We start from the raw sequence: 22,443 nt of genomic DNA on the forward strand, positions 1-22,443 counted from the left end.
GTCGCGTGCTGAGACTTTAGTATATAAGTTATTACATAATGACAATACGTCTAATAATGATCAAATCATGTCTTGAACATACTCTGATCTGAGTTTTCTTTTTTCTTCTGTTCTGAATTAGACATCTACATACATAGTAGGAACCTACATGTATATATGCAGGCAGAAGCAATTAACTTCTCGTCCCTCTCACACACACATTAATGGAAAAGATGACCCAAAAATTCATGAGACGATAACAACATTCCAACGTATGTGTGCTTCTCAGAATTATATACATGTTAATATACTAGGATATATTTAAATTTAGTAAAACCTAATCTCAGTACTCAACAGAAATCCGGCAAAACGTGTCCTTTAATTGGTTTGAGTTTCTCTCCATGGTTTGCTAGTTGTGGAAGTACAAAGTGATTTGCAGGCATGCATGGCTCTAGCTTCTAATTAAGTTCTAATTAAGGTCTAATTTCTCACCTAACTTAACTAATAAGCATCCTGTGTTGATATGGTTTGGACAAGAAATTCCAATAAATCAACTACTATATATAAATTACGTACATATATACGGACATAGTCAGTTTATCAAGCACTGATTAAGTTTAGTACTAGTATTGCTCCACAAAACTATCTATTAACTCCAACAAGGACCAGATTTTTATAGACTTAATCTGCATATACAACATTGGCTAGGTGGCTTCATGAAATCTTTACATACAACTACTCTTTTGAAAATTTGCATCCCTTTTGGGAACAATATTATCTCAACCTCATGCTGCCTTCGTGATCTTTCTTGCACCCTTTCCATCCCCAACAACTTAAATATATACCTAATAGTTAATTTAAAATTTTGCTTGATTATTTTGTGTAGTGCAGGAAGGATGCAAACACATGCATGTGAGATTAACAGCAGCCTGGTATTTTATTGTGAAGTGTTTGACAAGTAGCATGTCTGACGAACATTGTGAGACTGGTTTAGGGGTTAGGGTTCTTCAATCATTCTAGAGAGTCTTCTTTGATATAAACCTATCAACTACTACTTCAAATGTTACGAAAGTCGACAAAGTCGTCCCAATTTTCAAAAGTGAATCGTTGAGCGTTAGAGAATGTGATCAAACACGTCTCCTTTCTAGTCATGTATCCTGAGTCACTCGATTTATAATTTTCTTTACGTTGTTTGTAGATGCACGCTAACTTAAATAAATTTTATAATTTTGTACATATAAAATACGATAAATTGGTTAAATAACTAGATGACTTGTTCCATGAATATATATCTATGTGAGTAACAGATTAACTCAGTCATAACAAACGCATAATCATTCATTCACATCCCAATTTATTGAATGAAACTGTGATATTAATCATGTTTGTGAAAGCTTCTCTGACAAGTAGCTTAATTAATGTAGTCAACCAAAACCCTAGCAAGCTAATATATACATAATCAATATATCTTTCAATTTTAATCTTTGAGAGGCAGATAAATTTGTTTGGATAAATATTGTTGTTACTGGAGGCTTAAATAATTAAATGTTAAACAAAATTACACACTTTAAAACATTTTTATAATCTTGAAAGGAGGATGACAGATGGTAATCGTTTCTGCTAATCAATTTGTCTCCTACTATAAATATTGATAGTTACACAGACAAACGTCTAACAACTACTTTGATCATCATCCTGGCTAATCTTCTTTGACACAGATTATGATAATTTGGTCCCAAAAATTGGACTTGGTTGAAAGTGCCCAAGTCCTTAATTGTTTTCCTTTGCAATGTGGAAAGTGTCCTAATCGTTTGAAGCATTTCACAATTGCAACTTTAACTCCTGTATTTTAGTGATGAGGTTAGTTATGATTATGGAAAGATTGAGAGGTTTAGAACAGAATTATTGAGCATTTCGGCCCACAGCTTTACGAGAATTTAATTAATTAAGCACAGTATGTATGTAGAAGTAATCCATCACAATCTCTCTCTAGATTACTTGATAGACACTTCAAATATGAAATTGGTATAGGGGTCTTGATCAAACTCACCCGTTCTTCATGACCATCCAATGCTCATAACTTGCTAATATTTCATAACGAAACTACGAGGATTATGCGCGATTGACCGAAATTTTGGGTCATTGGAAAGGGAAATCAAATAAATTTAAGTATTTGTTATATAGGATTGATTAAAAGGTGATAGTACACAGATTCATTTTCATGTATATACCACTGCAGAAGCATTTCTCTTGTTTTCTTCTCTTTCCTTTCTGCCAAAGACCTTCATCGGGCCACTCCACAAGCATATTGATTTGATGCATTAAGCACTTGAAGGACATGAAGGATATGTGTGTGTGTGTCTAGGGTTTTTTATAATGTGTGTATATATCTATATATATATATATTTATGTATGTATGTATAGCGTATAAAAGAATATCATATATACTCCTATCTTGGTGTTGAACAAATATATTAGTTGCTCTCTCTACGACTTCTCGTCTACAAGCAACCGCAAAACGGACCCTTCACTATTGTCAAACAAGAAAGTACCACCCTTGATAAATTGTCGAGCAAGAAGCCAAAACATAGAAAGAAACGGATCGAAGTTGTAATTATTACTGTTGGGTTTTCTGTAATGATAATACATATACATTCTAACGATCACTCTTGAGATCAATAATTATAGGGTAAATGTCAATTTTAGAAGAATTGTAATAGTCATCAATTCATATATTTCTGCATTGCAGAATGCATCATGGGAGTATTTACCTTGGTTCAGGCATTAACATCTGAACTACTTATGTGCAGATATGATTGTACATATTTGGTTGAGGATATTGAGCTTAATTAATATATATCATTCGGACGTATCCATTAATATATTTTGGACATAATCTATAGCTAGGCTTCTATCCCTAGGAATAAATATAAAGATTTCAGCTCGTCCAACCAATTTGCTATTAGACAAAATAAGGATGAGAACTTTTGGGGGTGGTGCCATGAAACTAGGGTTCCTGTTCTCCAAGATGACATATATATATGGATTAACACTAATTTCCTACTGAAGAATAAGCATAATGTATCAGTACTAATTATGGATATATATTAACATAAAAGAGCCAAAACACAAGGGAACCAACTACCAAGGGCAAGGGAATCCAGGGGGTTGTGTTTGGTTTGTGCCCTAAACTTTATTCCTCTCCTATTTTTCAGTACTCTTCAAGCATGTGACTCTCTCCGAGGCCTGCCAGTAGACGCCTTTGTTATTGTTTATGCTAATGGTAGGTGGACCAAAATTTTAAATTAAATTTGTAAACTAAATGATGTGTTATTAATAAAAAATAAGCATGTTATATCAACACTTAAGTAATAATTCAATCATCAACAACCACATCATTTGGTTTACAAAATTTGGTATAAAAATTTGGTCTCTCTAGCATTACCCTATGGTTTATACGTACATGTTAGCATCTTATATATGAGAAACAAATTAATGAGATAAAAGTTAATCTGAGAATTGAATAAATCATCGAATATAACATTAGTCTCAGCGTTTGATCAACAAAATTTAGCAAGTACATCTGAAGTCATATTTAGTCGTCGCTCTTGTAACATCCTACATTGTCCAGGGGAGTGGATCATGTAAGCCCTATATGTATATTCTCATCTCTACCTAGCACAAGGCATTTTGGGAGCTCACTGGATTCGGGTTCTATGGAAACTCCGAAGTTAAGCGAGTTCGCGCGAAAGCAAAACCGTGATGGCGTGGTCGGAATCTAAAGCGAACAATATCATGTTACGGTATAATCGAGTTCGGGATGTGGTGGGGGCCTGGGCCGGGATGTGATAATTTGGTATCAGAGCCAATCCTTGGCCGGAAGTGTGCCAACGAGGATTTAGGGCCCCTAAGGGGGGTTAAGGGGGGTGGATTGTAACATCCCACATCGCCCAGATGAGTGGATCATGTAAGTCTTATATGTATATTCTCATCTCTACCTAACACAAGGCATTTTGGGAGCTCACTGGATTCGGGTTCTATGGAAACTCCGAAGTTAAGCGAGTTCGCGCGAGAGCAAAACAGTGATGGCGTGGTCGGAATCTAAAGCGAACAATATCATGCTACGGTATAATCGAGTTCGGGATGTGGTGGGGGCCTGGGCCGGGATGTGACAGCACTGAATCACAGTTAGTCGTCGCGAGCCGATGTAATGACACATGTCATGCACTAATTGGTGAAACCATATTATGTCCAAGTATGACCTAGCTAGCACGCTGGCTGTTTCTATTTGACCTAGCTAGCACGTTGGCTGCTTCTATTTGAAGAAATTTTTAGTTATGACGGGAATATGGATGGTACATCACGTGTTTTTATGTAAGTGGTGAGAAATTTTATTTTTTAAGTTGTTAACTTTTTAACACACATATCTTACCATTTATATAACGACACATGATGTATCACTTCGTATGACGATTACACTAAAAAATCTCTCTTCTATCTTAATGTGAACGCGGTTTACGTGAAGCAGTGGATATATATACAGTGGTCGTCTGCACGTGATTTGTCTTATTTGAATGTAGCTAGTCTCTGTAACTAAGAATTATAATTTAATCTGTTATCATTTGCTTCTTTCAGCAGTACTTGTCTGAGCTTCCAGTCACAATTACAAAAATAACCCTTCAACCTTCACTAGCATTATAGCATATATAGTACATGTACGTACGTATTCGTGATATCACACTTTGAATTAATTTTTATTCCAAAAATATCTAAGAATATAGTTGTAAAATCAAATTCAAACTTCTCATATGTAAGTGGTCATTTACCATAGTGGTATAAAAGTATTATCATTGTATGACGGTATAGATTCAAATCTCATCTGTAACTAATCTAATATATAACTTATTAACGTTATCGTTTAAAACAAAAAAATCAAACTTCTCATATGTATATCCAAAGAGGAAGATCCCAGCTTCATTAACTGTAGGATATATCCTTGAAAACAAAATTGAATGTGTGCGTGGGCCTTATCAATTACAAAGGTCATTTCTGTCAATTCATACTTCATGAGTGCAGGTAGAAAATCATGCAATAATCCCAAAACAAGGATTTCGTCCATGATCTTTGATAATATTAAAACACTAAACCTGGCACCCTTGTATCTCAAGACCCATAGTAGGTGAGAACTTCACCATCACACACAGAGGCCCCCATTTACTTTTCTTCACACCAGCTACTAGAAAGTTTAAATTCCAAATGTTTTGTGCATGCTGAGCAAGAAAAGCCCTAGCTAGCCTCACCCTCTCTCTCTCCCTCTCTTGCACCTTCATTATTCATCCGTTGTACCGCTCGTGCATCGGATCTCTTGATATTTTATGCCCAAAACAAAAAGGTTTTGAAAAGTGTCAAGAAACCTAATCAACATGTATGTACAGATATAGCTTTCTCCATGCAAGGAAGATACCTAGTTGCTTTTTAATTTATTTTTTCCGTTTGGTTTTTAGCTACTTAATTACTAGCTCCTACAAGTCTCCAGTACCCACATAGGGTTTATGTTGTTGAGTATTTTTAGGACATGAAGAAAAATTAGATAGTTTTTTTTTTTCCACCTTAGCAAGTTTCAAAGTGAGCAATTCTCGGTAGTATTCTTGATCATCGATCTCATATAATTATCTTTGTGATATATGCAGAAGCCAAACAATCCGGCCGGAAGGGGAAAACCCTAAAAGGAAATTTGATTTATCTTCACATCATGACAGCAGAACCAAAGGAGGAATTGCCACCAGGATTCAGATTTCATCCTTCAGATGAAGAGCTTATCACCTTCTATCTCATGAACAAGATAAATGATGCCACTTTTACTGGAAGGGCGATTGCCGATGTTGATCTCAACAAATGCGAACCCTGGGAACTTCCTGGTACATATATATAGTTGTTCTAATCTAACCCTTGTTTTCAATTCATGCATCACATGCACAAATTTGATCTATTTCTATATATCCGAAGTTTTGAAGTTTTTGCTGCAGTCAGCTCTTTCTTAGTTTTGTACGTATATGTGATCTGAGGGGTCAGGAAGGGGGGATTCGGATTTGTGAAGAGAAATAGCAATAGAGCAGTAGCTAAATCTTGCTTACTTTTATCAGTTCTTTGTTGGATTTAATTTCTTTTACTTATTGATATTATTTATTAATTTTTAATTGGGACCAAATTTTTTATGAAACGTATTTAACTCGCGTGAACTTTGCATATGAACATTACATATTTCATAGTATGTACTCTTCTTCGATCAAAAGTTTACATTCTTTAAATTAGGTGTACTCACGAGATATTGTTGTGAAAACATTTCTTGTAACATTGATAATGGAAAACAATTAAACATTTTCCCATAAATATAATGGGTATTATATTTCTATCTTCTCACCAGCTTGCATAGACAAATTAGCTTCTTGTCCGATTTAGTAAAGTGATGATGAACTTGTAATTTCTTGGATCAACTATTGTAGCAAAAGCGAAAATGGGAGAAAAGGAGTGGTACTTCTTCAGCCTACGAGATCGGAAGTACCCAACAGGAGTGAGAACAAACCGAGCAACAAGTACAGGTTACTGGAAGACCACAGGGAAAGACAAAGAGATTTTCAACAGTGTCACATCTGAGCTGTTTGGGATGAAAAAGACCCTTGTTTTCTACAGAGGCCGAGCTCCTCGTGGTGAAAAATCCAACTGGGTCATGCATGAATATCGCATTCATTCTAAATCTGGCTTTAGAACATCAAAGGTACCTAATTAAATTGATTAATACCATTCAAGTATAAGTTGAATTAAGGATCTAAAACAACAAGTTTTAAGTTCCATTTTAACTAGTCTTATAATTAGTTGAAATCATCTTTGACATCAATAGAACTAGGGCTGATGAACTTGTGAAACTGAAATTCCAACCTCTCTCTAGCTCTCTCTCTCTCTCTCTCTCTCTCTCTCTCTCTCTCTCTCTCTCTATAGATGGAGCTATGGAGATAAACTTGTGAATACATGCACACATTGAGTTAAGCACAAGTTACATATTTATATATAGCATGATTCCATGCAAGATTTGTGAAACGTTGTTGATAGACGACAGTCCATATATATTCCACGTATATATAATACCTATATAATATCGGGTTTTACAACTAGCTAGTACTTGTACCTTGAACATAATAATATTCCGACCAACTTAGAAGACTAATACAGTAGGCAAGTCGACCCATTGCATGAAGTTAACGATAGAGTATAGTACATGAACCTTAAAACTATTATGTTTCAAGTTATAGTATCATGTTCATTACCGATATTTTGTTGATATTTTAAATAGATCAATCAAATTAATGTCAATAAGATATTCACAAAAACCTAAAGCATACCAAATTAACAAAATATCATACAATATAAAATTAGGGTTAGCTATCCACACATATCTTTTTATCTTTTACACACTCCTTCCAATTTTATTGTTGGATGGAATAAATTGGAGAAGATCAAAAGATAAAAATTAAAAGTTTGTGGTAACCACCACCCTAAAATTATGAATTGCTAATAAATGATATCCAAAAATATAGCGAAGAACAAAAAAAAAAAGAACAATAAATCATCTATATGAAAAGTAAAAGAACATAGATATGCATGCCCCCGTGATTTATGTCTTCCACTCCATATTATTCCTTACAACTAGATTTGATATTATGGATCAATTAATGATTAATTAACTGATCTGACTAGATTAATGTTGTATTAGCAGGATGAATGGGTGGTTTGCCGAGTCTTCCAGAAGAGCGCAGGCATAAAAAAGTACCCAACAAACCAATCAAGAGCGGCCAATCCCTACAACCTAGAAATAGGACCAAGTATGGTACCATCACCCCTAATGCAGCTAGGTGATCCAAACCACCATCAGTTCCCCTATGGCAGAAACTACATGACAAGTGCTGAGATGGCCGAGCTTTCAAGAGTCTTCAGAGGTGGCGGTGGTGGCGGTGGTGGATCATCAAGTAGCAATATCAACCTACCAATCCAACACCAATTCAATTACCCAATTGGTGGAGGAGGAGGTGGCGGTGGTGTTGGAGGAGGAGCAGGAGGGTTTACAATGTCTGGGTTGAACTTGAATCTTGGTGGGCCAGCATCACAGCCTATGTTGAGGACAATGCCACCACCACAGATGCATCATCATGGCCCTCCATCTATGAATCATCATCATCAAGTGCAAGATGTTACTATGATGAACGGTCCAGATCATCAAGCTGGATACGGAACAATAGACATGAACAACAGCAACAACGCAAACGGTGGGAGTGGAAACAGGTTTATGAACATGGATACTTGTGTTGATCTTGAGAACTACTGGCCTCCCTACTAGGGTACTTAAGAGTATCCACCAATTAATTCCCAAGGCCAATTAAGTTAGGGGTGTGCTATCCACACACCTCATTTTACTTCTCACACACCTTTTTAATTTTCAACCGTTGGATTGGATGAATTAAAGAAGATCAACGGACAGAAATTATTAAGAGGTGTGTGAGAAGTAAAATGGGGTGTGTGGATAGCACACCCCTTAAGTTAGAGACGAGCTTTCTTATTATTACTTACTGTTATGCTTTAGGTATAAAATCGATTTACTTTTCCTCCCCAGTTAGGGTAATCAAGAACTAAGAACCCAGCAACTAAGGTCAGATATATTATATATAGTCCTGTGAATTAGAGTCAAGTGACTACTCTCGTTCAGGAACGTTACATCTATGGTTATTCAATTTACTTCCATCATCTTAATGTCTTTCAACAATTATTAAGCTTATTTATAAAGTTGGTTTTGCCTTAACGCACATTTGCCATCCCTTTTGCATTTTTTGAGTTGCTTATTATTACATTTCAACATGATTCAAAATATCCAAACCGATGCTACGATTATCCACGTAGAAGGAGAAGTTGTGGCTATTGGGTCGTGGCCATGCTATACTGAAATAATGTAAAGTGGTGTAACCAGTATTTAAAATATTCACGAAATTGTAGAATATTTCCGTTGAAATATTCGAAAAATCAAGAATCAATATGGAAATGCAAACTTCACCCTATATCGGCGAGATATAGAAAAATTATTGATTCACTATAAAAAAATTTGCCAAAACTTATTGCAGATTTCAAACTTTTGATTTATTTTTTATTTTTAGAAACTTTTCTTTAATTCTCTGAAAGAGTTGATAAACTTATCCCATTGCAAATTTCTATAATTTCCTTCGAAAACAACCGATATTGAAAATACATATCGATGTTTTAAACAGTGGCTGTAACCAATCTATATATAATATTATATGGGAATACAATTAGTTTTGCTCTGGGGAATAGTTTGATGGACATGCTAGAACATACGATGTATTGTACTATGCATGTGTCCATATTACACAATATCTTGTATCTAATATATAAATCGCCTAATATGTATAGTTTAAGCACTCCACCTTTGTTACACCACCTCCAATCATTGGTCTAAAGACATGCATTGGGAAGTTTTTGTTGGCTAAAAATTCAAATTTTAAGACGAACTGCCAACTAGCGTGCGGAGGGAGGGATAACTCTTACGCTTGTACAAGGAATATCGACGGGTCAAAGAAAGAAAAATGGCAATATCGGCAAAGCGTTGAGGGCAGTTGGTCACAAACCAGCACCAGTTTCCCAAGAAATGCAGCCCAGCAAACCAAACGGGCTTAATGAGGCCTAACGATTGAAAACAGTCTTCCATTTTATGCAAAGTTCAATTCGTGCAGCAACATCACCATTTCGATTATTAGTCTCCGTCACAACCAATGCACGCATCGGCCATCCTGTAAGGCTAGCCGACCCGTGCCATTGGTGTTGAAAGGAGTACCGGTAAAGAAACCATTAACCACCATCACGTATGCTAAAAGGAGCTCACACAAATTAACCACCATCATTAACATTCCATAGCCTTGATAACCACATAAATCGGTCTTCACTAAAATATTGATTCTCCACAGTGCTTCAAAGTCCGAAAGAAAAAACGAAGCGCAATATGAAGAAAAAGAAAAGAAAAAAAGAGGAAGAACAAATGTTAGTTTAAAAAACAAGAAAGAGTAGGCACGACAATCCTTTCGGCTGTGACTTTGTAAGAATAAAGACGAAACTAAAATACACCTTTCAACAACATGAGTAAAAACTGCCCACTCTACACACCAACTCCTAGACTTAACTAAACATCAAACTTGCGTATCACAGTTTCTAAAATTTTACGCAGGCGATTCAACCTCCATGAAGAAAGGACATGTAAACAAAGCCAGTAGTCGCTTACTTCTCTGGATGGCCCCTTTTAGCCTTACGTCGTGTATGGTTGGTACCTCGAACGGGTTTTTTAGTCTTTGTGCTGCATAATGACGCACAAAGTCGTAATGAGCAAACAGAAATATGTTAGGATTACTTTTCATTAGAGAATGGGGTGTTCATGCATAAGCACGTATAAGTAACTAACCCGAAAAGTGAGGAGAAAATTCTGAACAGAATTATGATGGGCAGGGCCAACAAAGCCGAGGCCTGCAACATTTTAATTGTGATTAAATAAGGTGATCAAACCTAAATTTCAAAGAAAGAAAACAGAACAAAGAAAGAAATGCAAGAAGATTGATTTCATTATACGTACCGCAAACCACTCCAACTCCTTTGTAGCAAGAGGTCTTGTCAGTTCATGCCTCTTCAGCAAATCTTTTACTGTCCCTTGAACCTTGAAGAAATATTGATCACAAAATTAAATAACACCATAGCTGGTTCAGTGAATGGCTTAGGCTACGGGTGCATCCACCACGGCAAGAACATCCAAAGAAATAAAATAACACACAATTCATTCACAACATGCAGTCAGTCTTCAACAGAATATAACATATGAACTGAAGACCATTCAACGCGGTCACTATAAGATAGTAGACAAAACATATATGTCATCTTATGTCATGATGAAGTGATTGGTCAAAGCAGTTGATAATTATATGTTAATTATCGTCATCAAATGGAAAAGAAAAAGAAAATAGAAAAACAAGGAATAATAAATGAACTTGCAATCAGCCTTTAAATAATTTGTATCTAACTAACAGCAGCATATTGAATGGAGGTTATTTCGAATTGATGTTGATACCTGATGATGGTATGTTGTTGCAAATTTGAGAAACTTCTCGTAGGCAATAACTGCCTTCTTTGTATAAGGCTTCAATACCACTCGAACCTTATCAACATGAGGTTTTGCCACAGTGGCCACCTGATCAACATACGGCTTGCTGAACCTTTTTGCTTCCTGTCACCCAAAAATACAGCTGTAGGATGCATGTAGGCAACATGAATGGACCAAATTCCTTGTCTAAAGAAATGTATATGTGAAAATATAGATACCTGAAAATAAGGATCAACAACTTCCTGCGCTTTTAGAACATGCGGAGCTAGTGTAGTCTTTGAAACTTCATAAACTTCAATAGTTTTTGCACTTAACGATTTCACATGAGGTTCAACAGTATCCTTCACCACCACCCATTGTTCCTTGATTGCCGGGACCCATTTCTTTAATAGGACAGACATGAAAAGGGGGGAAAATAAAGTTTAGTGAGAAAGGCAAACCATTTCATATAAACAAGGCATAAACCACAACTGAATAGGAGAACATACTAGCATTCATACATGCATACAAGCATACTAACATAAATGTAAACATACTAGCATGCATATGCGTGTGTGTGTGTATCCTGTAACATTATTAACGCCATGGAACGATTTTTTAGCTAGAGTCAGTGGAAACAGCAATACCATCAATCTCAGGTTCTCATTTAGTGTTATGAATCAAAGCTCTACATTGTTACACAAAAGTGGAAATAGAAAATAAAATAAATTAGCTTACGGTTTTTAATGTTGCCACATGGGGCCCAGCCCACTTTTCAGCCTGGGCTTTTTTCTCCAGAGCCTGAACAAATTTGAAGGACCTTGTCAGTTGTTGAAGGATAATACTACTCAGTAAATTAAGCATAAACTTGTAAAAGAGAAAATTGTAGGAGTGACGTATCAGATTCTTCAAGTGACCATACAGCAATTAATTGTAATACCTTCTGAATTGCAATATCCACTGCCGGTTTTCCATGAACTTTCCAGTGTGTCTCTAGAAAGGACTGCAAGTTGATAATAATGTCAATTCCTTGAAAAAAACTTTTCTTTACTACTGTAAAATGCACTCAGTTTACCTGGCACTGCATAAAATGTACAGCAAGCCATGGTGGAATCCATGCTCCATGCACCTGATTCAAAAAAACAAAATATCCTTTAGGGCTCGCAATCAAAACCTAATCACCATATGATATATAACATAAGGGGAAAGATGTGTGAAATCATATGATATATGGAGACCAGAGAAAGAAAAAAAAGGGGGGGGGGGGGGGGGGGGGGGCATATGTGCGACTGCAAATTGAAAGAAAATAAGCAAACTAAACTTTCGTTTCACTTTCAGATTCCAACTGAGCCATTGACGGATGAGTTATATAAATTACTGAAAAAAATTGAGAAATGAACTTTAAAGAACCTTAGTTCTATGACAAGCTTAAACAAAACTTTCAAATTCTATTTCTTAAGAAACTCACTTGACTGATTTTTTCTTAATTTACAACTAGCTCAGAAAGAATATAGACAAACATTGAGAGACAGTTAAAATGACAGAGAGAATTCATGCAACTTAATACCTCATTTAACTCTTTTGCTTTTTTAGTAGCTTCAAACTTTGCCCTTAACATTTCCTCCTGAAGACAAATTTAGAAACATAGACTGAGCATTAGCACCAACCCCCACCTAGAAAAATGCACTTCCGCAGAGACTTAAAAATTACCTCAGCCACTTTAAGAGCACGCTCAGTATTACGGATTTTGGTCTTCTGCTCATCATTAGTCTTTTCAATCTGTAAAAAGATCATCAAACATCATTCTACTATCCCCACGGGATAACATTAAGCAAATCTCGAGTAGCATTACACCTAGTATAAAATGATATGAAGGAAAAAGAAAATAAGAAGTAGAATTTTTTGTTCATCATTGTATAGAAGTCAAGAAAGTAACACAAAAAACACCACAGCATCCCAAATTGTGTCTACATTGGTTCTAAAGAAGGATGTAAACTAACAATATTGTTTTGCCCACCAACAGCTTACATTCTAATATTCTATACAAAAGACATTCACATTAACAAACTCATTTCTGTGGGAATAAACAGAGGACTCATCACAAAAAGGACACAAAACGTATTGACAATATCTACAGAGTCAAAAAATTCAAACCAAAACAAAACGGTGATCAATTGACAGAGTTAGTTAAAAATAAGACAACTTTTGGTATCCTTTATGTTACTATCATTCTTTACTTAACACTAAAATCCAATGCGAAACAATATTCTTATAATCAGAATCACTAAGGATTTTCACTATGAGCACATTCAGCTACAAAATAACTTATATCCCAAATGAGAAAAAAATAACTCACCTTCCCTATTTTTAAAAGCAAAACATCGATCTTCTTCTCAGCTTCATTTGCCCGGGCTTCCAAGCCCTCTTTCTCCTTACGTTGCGATTGTAATTCCTTTTTAAGTTCATTAACCTGCATAGGAGAATGAATGAATTGGCAATTCAGTGGTATTCTCTCTTTTCGCCAACAAGAATGTAGTGGTTTCCAGAGAGTAAAACAGTCCACTTCACCATATCTAACCTTTTTCTCCAGTTCACCGGCACGTGCATGAGCCTTCCCAACCAGCTGCTCAGCATCTAATGACCCTTTTTTCTAAAAATACAGAAACATAGACAGAAATCAATATGTAGATAAACAAACTGTTACTCGAAAAACAGATTGGGTATTTGGTTTTCTGGCATTTCATGGAAAAACGCCTAACCTGGAGAGACTCGATTTCACTCTGCAACGAAGAAATGCTATCCGAGTTCTCTTGAATGACTTTCTCCTTCTCTTCTATAAGCTCATTCTTCCCTTTTAGTTCCTTAATCTTCTCACCGACCTCGAATTCTTCAACATTCAACAAACACAAACCCGTCAGCCAGGGAAACCCCAAACAGCACTCAAAGCACTTAAAAATGCTCGAAATCGAAATTCAACTAATATCAATGTTGTTTCTACTCACAACGTAACTACAAAATTAAGCATTTTTACTGCTCTGATTAAAATTATAACAGATTGAAAATCCAAAGCTGTAACTTAGATTCCAAAACACAAACACAAAATTATGAATGGAAAGAAATTAAAACACTTCCCAATTGAAAAACAAAGGATCTCTAATTTTAGTAACATTGGATGGCGAGAAAACCGTGGGAAACAATCGAAATCTGCAAACACTTGAAAACTCAAAAATTTCATCCCATAAACCCTAGAATTCGCAGAAGATGATAGAAACGAACCTAGGGAGTGGATCTTAGCCCTGAGCTGATCCAACTCGATCTTCAGAGCGGACGAATCAGGGCCATCCGATCGGAGGAGCTTCACTGGCTCGTCTTCCTCCGCCGGGACTGAAGCGTCGGCCCTAATCTGGGAGCAAATTAGGGCAAGAAAGATTGAGAGAATCGCGAGCTTGGAGGCCGCCATGGGAGCATGCAATCACAGCCAACCAAACTCTCAACAGCGACGGTTTATTCGATTTTTTGAGTTCGAGTTCGATTTCTTCCGACTACAAATAGTAAATCTCCCTTTTTCTTTTTTCTTTTTTTGGGATATACACACATTAAATCTTGTTTCGGTACGCCTTGAGGGAAAAATTGGAAACTGAAATTTACATGACACGTGTCGGTTGATAAAGGGCATGTGGACGTGTGGGGATGCGTGGATTTTTGACTCGTGGCAGTTGAGGTACTTGTCAATGAAGGTGGGCGGTTTGGTGCACGTAGCCGGGTGGGTGAGGTTGGTGATGGTATAAATTGGAAAGTCTCATATTATTTCAAACATAAGAGTATCCGTCCACAAACGCAAGTAAGGGCATTCAATCCACGAACACATGGCATTCGTGCATCCATATAAGTAAGTATATCCGTCCGCATACACAAACAAATGACATCCATCCACGAAAATAAGTAAGGGGATCCATCTACAAACACTGTGTGTGCATGCCTCCACAAACATAAGTATGTATACAATGCGGCTCGCTTAAGGTCTTCATTTTGAGAACACGCAAAGTTTTTTTTTTTTTTTTTTAATGAGCTATCAGATTAATCTTGCAATAGATTAAACTATAAACTTAATTAATCTTTGTTATACCGAAACACAATAATTCTGTAAAGTGATTAAATAAAAAATAATAGTTCTTGCTTGAAACCTTCCATTTTCTTCCCCTTCCGCCTCTCTTCCACATCCCCTTCCTCTCTCCATCTCTCTCCCAATCGCTCACCCACCTTCTCTCCTCCTAAGTTTCTTATCTTTCCCTTTTGTGTATGAAAAAGGGAGAGGGACGTGTTTCAAAATTTCATCGTCGGAAAATTTCATATGAAAAAAAAAAGTTCACACGTTTAATAAGAATAGGTTCCTAATTTTCAAATCCACACAATCCCATTTTTTTTTTTTTTTTGCTTTATAACTAACTGGGTTTGAATATTATGACAAAAGATTAGATGAAATTGGTTGTGTAAAATTATTAGGGTTTTATGCAATTGGATTTGATAGGTTTAAATATTCAATGAGAAGATTAAGTTTTGCACATGGACAGGATTCATATGACCTTAAACCTTCTTTTCATAGCGTCCAGAACGGTGGACTACCATGGCTTGGCCACCAGCTAGTACCTCTTTTTGAAGGAAAAGAAAAAGAAGGAAACTCACTTCTCTTTACTTATTTTGTTCTTGTTTCTTCTAGTTTTTGGTTTTATCAATTAGTATTTTGTTTCGGTGTAACATAGATTATTTAAGTTGCTAACTTCATCTACCGTAAGATTAAACTGAAGGATCATATGAAAATTATATTAATGAATGTAGAAAGTTAAACAACGTCATTTTTAAAAAGTAATAAGTGTGTTATAAGCAAGATCTAAAATATCGATATTATCGGCGATATTTCGCCGATAATATCTTTTTTTTTTTTTAGAGGGTGATATTTTCACACTTATCCACTTAATTATCGTCAATATATCGATATTTTTGTCGATATTATCGCGATAATATCGGAGACGATATTTTCAGCATTTTAATGCATTATTTGGGCAATATATCGTGATATTATCGATAATATCGCAAGCAGTGTTCTAAAAATCGACCTGGGCGCTGGACGATGGGCTTCCGTGGTGATTTTGGGCAAAACGTTCAATAAAACGGAGAGGGTTTAAGCGGTCGACTAGGCGGCGCTAGGCGGCATGGTAGGCGGTTCCTTGTTTCTCCGCTTTATGTTTGTGCAAATTGCAAACCCAGAACATCTAGATGTTTCTCGTCATGCTGCATCTAAGATTTGACCAGTATTGCAAACCCAAGACTTTTGTGAATGAAAACGGAGAAGTGTGGTGGTGGATAAGAGATGTGCGGTGGAGAGATGAAGGGATTGAGGGGGTTGTTTTAATTTGGAGGGATAGAGGGAGATATTTTCGATGTTTAATTTGTGGGTTTTCAGGAAAGAAGAAAATGGAAGGATAGAAACTGAGAAGAGGTAAAAGAGAAAATCTGAAAAGATGAAGAAGAAGAAGAAAAGTTTGAAAAGTCAGAAGAAGAAGAAAAGTGAAAAGATGAAGAAGAAGAAGGAAAGTTTGAAAAGTTTGAAAAGTCAGACGAAGAAGAAAAGTGAAAAGATGAAGAAGAAGATGGAGCAAAGAGATAAAAGAGAAAAGTTTGAAAAGATGAAGAAGAAGATGTAGAAGGAGAAAAGTTCGAAAAGATGTGAACGGGCAGCAGGGAACTTGGGAAAGTGAAAAAGTCTATGAAAAGAAGAAATTTACCTAAATCCGTCTAGATCCCGCCTAGGCGCTAGCCCTTTTAGAACCTTGATCGCAAGATGAAACCCAAAAATACTTGAAAAATGCTGAAAAGTCTCAATCTTGCGCATAAAGGGATTCGAACCCCTCCCTTTGTCAACCACACACCTGGGCCTTCTCCAACTCACTACAGATGTGTTTGTGATTACATATTCAACATGTAATATTTATATGGTCGTTAAGATGTCTGCAAGGCTTGCAAGCTAATATTTATTATCTAGGACAAATTTCTATATTTAAAAAAACACCAGGAATTGGTGCCATAGGGAATGACTATACTCGTAGAGAAAGAGGCAAGGGGACTTTGTCAAGTCAAGAAGATGACTCCTTATCTATAACTTCAGACTCTGTTGGAGTGGGAAGTAGTAACTATGGTTATACTCATAACCAACCATTTCCCTACCCTTCATATCCCATTCCTGTTGGGATGGAATCGAGCGACTCATGGAAAGGATCTGAGACTCAATCTTCAAATGATTTTGCTTATGGACAACGTCAACCAATCTTGGATCCATATGGATGACATGTTAACAATTACATGCAAAACTATTTTGGGGATTTATCATTTGATGACTACTCTTCAGAATACACTTACTCTACACATAGAGATGATGAAGATAGTGAAAATTTTGAACCTTATAGGAACTCTATGTGGTACTAAGTCACTCATGTATCTTACCATGCAATGTATAAAGTGTAAAATATTGTACTAATTCATTATATATAAATGATTATGGTGTGTTTAAACTTCTTACATTAATTACTACATATTTTCTATACTCACAATGTTTGCCAGCTCGCTATATAATCAACTTAAATTAGTTAAATCCATCATGCAATGCATTTCCTTCCATTTTTTTTGTAATAAACTAATAGATAATTGACTAAATAAGCATCTTGCAAAGTTTCAATAAAAATTTCCAAGTTTTTCTTACAATTTTTATGGTTTTTATTCAATTTTTATTGATATCGATAATATCCTGATATTTCTATCGAAATTTTCATGTTTTTTGACTACTGATATTTCCGATATCACTGATATTTTAGACCTTGATTATAAGAATTAAAAATATTCATTAAATAGTCAAATATATTTTTTAATAAAGCAGCTTTTTGCTTTTAAACGGGCCTCAATCTTTAATGATATGTAATTGAGACCACGAGTTTGAGTTGACGTTCTTTTGTGTTGAGGTTGTAGAAAGGAGAAGGAATCAAGCAAGAAAGGAAAGTCATAGTTTCAATTTGCAATTTGGGCTTTCGAAGTCCCAGCTAAAGATCCATACTGAAGTGCCGAAGAACAAAGACATGAGAATTTGCCCATGCGCGGTTTGAGCTGGCTATAACTTACAATTTGGACTTGCAATTTGGGCTAACTATGTCACAACTTGACGAATTCATACAATCATTCAAAGCATAGAAATACAAACTGATACATATTTCAATATGTGAGGGTACAAAATGGCTATAACTGATCTCCAATCGAAAAGACTAAATATAACATTGTCTAGAATTATAGTCCCGCAAAAAATATCGCTAAATGAACAGTGTCAGACCATATTCATATATCATCTCCGACCGAATTGGCTAAATATAGCCCCCTCAATAATTTATTAGTTTTAAGTTCATACTTTAAATTTATTGATTAATTTAATTATATTGTTGGATATTTTCAAATCTAGGCATTAAATTTAAATAAGTTATTGGACCTAGGCCGAAAAAAAAAAAAAGCTAAGAGGAGGGTTACATTTGACCAACCTGATGCTCATTTGACCGGACTCCATAGAATTATAGTCCAGTCATCGGTTATAGATGAGTTTTTGAGCAAATTAGGCAATTTTTTGGTTTTTGGACTTTTAACCCTCTTCATCGGAGATATCTTAATATCCATGAGGTAAGTGCTTCAGTTTTGGTTGGGTTTACTTATGTATGCTTTAATTCTATTTGTTATACTGGTTTTTTTAATTTTTTATTATTATGCTACTCCGTACTTGGAAGGAGGTTATGCTGGTCCTCTATGTATCTTGAGTTTGATTACAATCAAGCAAGATGTGGATAAAATTAGAACTATCTGAAATCCACTTGCAGAAATTTTATCTTATTTTACTTTTTCTTAGGTTTTCTTGTGTCGTGATATGTTCACAATCGACTGCCTTGAATTAATTCACATGCAACAATTATTAAATCAAAACTTCATGAAACAGTGAACTCATTTTATGTAACTTAAAACGCTTCAATAACATACCAAAAACGCTTTCATTTCTCCAAAGAAAACTTTCCAACCTTAGAATTTAAAATCATTTTTATATGCAGCATTGGTTTTTTGAATTTTTGTTACTTTGTTTCCGTGCCCACTGCGGGACCGCAGTGCAGTCTGCAACCTCTCCACATAAGGCTTCTTTACACTTGACTGGCTGCAACAAGTTCTGCAGTCTTTATTCGTATCTCTATCTTAATAATTTATGTCCTTTTTTGTTCCTACCAAATTATACCAGATTTTAAGTTCCTAAGTTGACATACAGATACTTTGTGATACGTGAATTCTAACATGCACTTTAGAATTGTCATTTTCTTACATTAATTTTATAGGTTTTTTTTTTTTAGCTACACCTCCGAAATTCATATCTAATCTCATTTTGCTCTCTATAACTCAAAAGTCGTCATTTTACTCTCTAAAACTCAAAGTTTGCTTAACTTTGTGCATTGAAACTCGATTTTAATTTCATTTTGCCCCATGAAACTTGAAAGTCGTCTCTATAAAACTCAAAATTCATTTCACATTGTCTTTAGATATGTTAACTTCTTATGTGGGATTGATTCAGGTGCACCAGGCTAATCAATTTCTTTTTTTATTTTTTTTGTCTCTTCAATTTTTTTTTTAAAACTTAATATTATCTGATTGTTGAATGTTAACGCATAATGAAGATTTATAATTAAATTTGTTGCACATGTAGCATAGTCTTATTGGGTATTGGGTCTCACTTATGTTTTAGGAGGCTGCCTATAAGTTTCAAGAGAAGAGAGAGTCAACAAATTAAAGTGAAACGTTTTTTGTGTTTCAGGAAGTAAAGTGATGACTTTTAAGTTACAGGGGCAAAGTAATCGAAATGAAGTTCCAAAGAGCGTAACTAAAAATAAGCCTAACTTATAATACAAATTTAGGTTGTAGTGTTAATATTTTTCATGTAATTTCTTACACTTTTGTTATCTAACATTTTCAACATTTTATGCATTGTAGACATGACATGTGCTTACAACAAAACTAGTTGCCACACTGCTTATGACTTGTAATAACCCAAGCAACTTCATGTAATTTCTTACACTTTAGTGACCAAGTAATAAATGTGTGTATAGTACACATCTGTTCATATTTGAAAATTGCACAACTTCATCACTCAAATAAACATTCATCTACTAGTAGCATTATATGATACCATTTTTACAGAAGTGTTATTGATTATATTCGGTATCGTGCTTGCAAACGTACTTTTTGTAACAAAAAAAAAAGTGAAGAAGTTGAGGTTTTACCATAAAATTAATTGGCAATATGAAGATTAACCCAACAAAGTTTTGCATTGGCTTCTCCCTCATTGATGTGGGACAAATTGTCCTCACATCATCAACTCTCAACACATCCTTGCATGTGTGACGAATTTTTAAGTCTATACGTAGACAACAAATTGGGTTATGTGTGAGCACGTGTGGCCGTTGGGCTTTAACACGACACTTGAGACAATCTGACTCTGATACCATGAAAGATTTAAGTTTCTACTATAAAATTAATTGAAAATATCGAGAGTATCCTAACATTTTATAAGTACTTACATTGACTTGCTCCTCACCCACACATTATCAACTCTCAACAAAAGAACTTGTACACACTATCTAAAAAAAAAAATTTTGCTATAAAAATTGAAGCGGGCTTTTGAAACATTTTTTGAGAGAGAAAAAAACGTGTTGCTCTCTCGCCATCTTAATTAGAGCATCTCCAATACAAACACACTAACATTCTCACAATAAGAAAGTTTAAATTTCGTATGTGATTAATTCAATTATTTGCAATTTTTTTTATGTATTCGCAGCTCTTTATGAGTTAAATTTTGTCAATGTTATTCTTTATTTATTTTAAAAAGATTTACACCTGAAACTCTTTAAATTCTGAAAAGAGGAAAAAATATGGATGAGGTCAAGACTCAAATTTAGAATGAGGAGTAAGGTAGTACTAGGGAGACTAAAATTTTAGGACCTGGCTTCTCTGCCCTCCAACTTCTCATACACTCTCATCCTCTCCTATTTGTGCGGTCACGGTTAAGCCACGTCAACATTTTATATTACTATTGCTTTTTGTCTTATTATCTCTATAAAAAAATCAATAGAAAATGTTGACGTGGCTTAACCATGACCGCACAAAATAGGAGAGGATGAGAGTGTATGGGAAGTGGGAGGGCAGAGAAGCCGGGTCCAAAATTTTAACCTAATTTGGAAACCAAATTATGTAGTTGTTGATGATTTGATTGTTGCTTAAGTGTCGATTTAAGGTGCTTATTTCCTATTGATGATATATCATTTGGTTTGCAAATTTAATTTAAAGATTTGGTCTCCCTAGCATTATTCTAAAGAGTACGTACGCGTTATTTCATAGTCGTTGCCTGCCACTTGCATGTACAGCTAACACCCTTTTTAGCACTATTTTTGCCAGGGGTCCCACTGAATTGGGTCTTTTTTTTGGATTGTATCTTTTATCGCTACCTTGAGGGGGTGATAATGCTCACCAACCTACTTATTATCATTGGATGTGATTAAATTTTGATATTTATATCTATCCACTATATATATATATATATATATATATATATATCGAATCTAAACTCATCTAACGGTGATAAATAATGTGGTAAATATCACCATCACTTGATAGTGGTGAGAAAAATATTCCCTCATGTGCATGTATGACTCTCTGAAAATTTTGATAATTCAACACACTGCAACATAATTTTTGATATGGTACCTGACATAACGACTTTTGATTGGTGGATATTGAAGTTTGGTTTATGTGTGTATTGGAGTTGGTTGGTTATTTGTATATTGAAGTTTGGTTGGTGTGTGTATATTGAAGTTGTTTGGTTGGTGTGTGTATATTGAAGTTTGGTTGGTGCATTTATTGAAATTTGGTTGGTTGGTGTGTGTATATTGAAGTTGTTTGGTTGGTGTGTGTATATTGAAGTTTGGTTGGTGCATTTATTGAAATTTGGTTGGTTGGTGTGTTTATAAAAATTTGGTTGGTTGTTTGTATATTGAAGTTTGGTTGGTGTGTTTATAAAAATTTGGTTGGTTGTTTGTATATTGAAGTTTTGGTTGGTTGTTTGTATATTGAAGTTTGGTTGCTGCTTGCATTGAAGTTTGGTTGTTGTGTTTATTGAAATTTGGTTGGTTGGTGTGTTCATAAAAATTTGGTTGGTTGTTTGTATA

The 22,443-nt window shown here is 35.3% G+C and overlaps 2 protein-coding genes across 3 annotated transcripts; one reads left to right on the plus strand and one right to left on the minus strand.

The window, feature by feature from the left end:
- The first annotated feature begins 5,139 nt into the window (after nucleotides 1-5,139).
- LOC103441192 (NAC domain-containing protein 100-like) lies at nucleotides 5,140-8,827 on the plus strand. 2 transcript variants are annotated; one of them, XM_008379899.4, is made up of 4 exons: nucleotides 5,140-5,404; nucleotides 5,670-5,897; nucleotides 6,483-6,754; nucleotides 7,751-8,827. In XM_008379899.4, the coding sequence occupies exons 2-4, from the start codon at nucleotides 5,732-5,734 to the stop codon at nucleotides 8,366-8,368; spliced, it is 1,056 nt and encodes a 351-aa protein (XP_008378121.3). In that variant the 5' UTR covers nucleotides 5,140-5,404; nucleotides 5,670-5,731; the 3' UTR covers nucleotides 8,369-8,827. The 2 variants fall into 2 exon arrangements, with proteins under 2 accessions (XP_008378121.3, XP_008378120.3); XM_008379898.4 differs by having other exon boundaries at nucleotides 5,171-5,404; nucleotides 7,748-8,827.
- A 1,088-nt stretch (nucleotides 8,828-9,915) lies between these two features.
- On the minus strand, nucleotides 9,916-15,069 carry LOC103441191 (uncharacterized). Its single transcript, XM_008379897.4, has 14 exons — nucleotides 14,435-15,069; nucleotides 13,918-14,045; nucleotides 13,737-13,808; nucleotides 13,515-13,628; nucleotides 12,869-12,937; nucleotides 12,726-12,782; nucleotides 12,234-12,287; nucleotides 12,099-12,161; nucleotides 11,897-11,959; nucleotides 11,398-11,562; nucleotides 11,147-11,302; nucleotides 10,658-10,738; nucleotides 10,490-10,551; nucleotides 9,916-10,384 (listed from the first exon to the last, which is right to left on the minus strand). The coding sequence occupies exons 1-14, from the start codon at nucleotides 14,616-14,618 to the stop codon at nucleotides 10,309-10,311; spliced, it is 1,344 nt and encodes a 447-aa protein (XP_008378119.3). The 5' UTR covers nucleotides 14,619-15,069; the 3' UTR covers nucleotides 9,916-10,308.
- Nucleotides 15,070-22,443: the final 7,374 nt, after the last annotated feature.

Source organism: Malus domestica, chromosome 08, assembly GCF_042453785.1.
Source record: "Malus domestica chromosome 08, GDT2T_hap1".
Taxonomy (NCBI): domain Eukaryota; kingdom Viridiplantae; phylum Streptophyta; class Magnoliopsida; order Rosales; family Rosaceae; genus Malus; species Malus domestica.

Excerpts from the sequence above, each read along its gene's own strand:
- LOC103441192 (XM_008379898.4), top strand. The coding sequence starts at position 5,732 with ATGACAGCAGAACCAAAGGAGGAATTGCCACCAGGATTCAGATTTCAT. Across the intron at positions 5,898-6,482 it reads CGAACCCTGGGAACTTCCTG|CAAAAGCGAAAATGGGAGAA; the intron begins GTACATATATAT and ends CAACTATTGTAG. Across the intron at positions 6,755-7,747 it reads CTGGCTTTAGAACATCAAAG|CAGGATGAATGGGTGGTTTG; the intron begins GTACCTAATTAA and ends ATGTTGTATTAG.
- LOC103441191 (XM_008379897.4), bottom strand. The coding sequence starts at position 14,618 with ATGGCGGCCTCCAAGCTCGCGATTCTCTCAATCTTTCTTGCCCTAATT. Across the intron at positions 12,783-12,868 it reads GTGCTCTTAAAGTGGCTGAG|GAGGAAATGTTAAGGGCAAA; the intron begins GTAATTTTTAAG and ends ATTTGTCTTCAG. Across the intron at positions 11,303-11,397 it reads TTGTTGATCCTTATTTTCAG|GAAGCAAAAAGGTTCAGCAA; the intron begins GTATCTATATTT and ends TTTGGGTGACAG.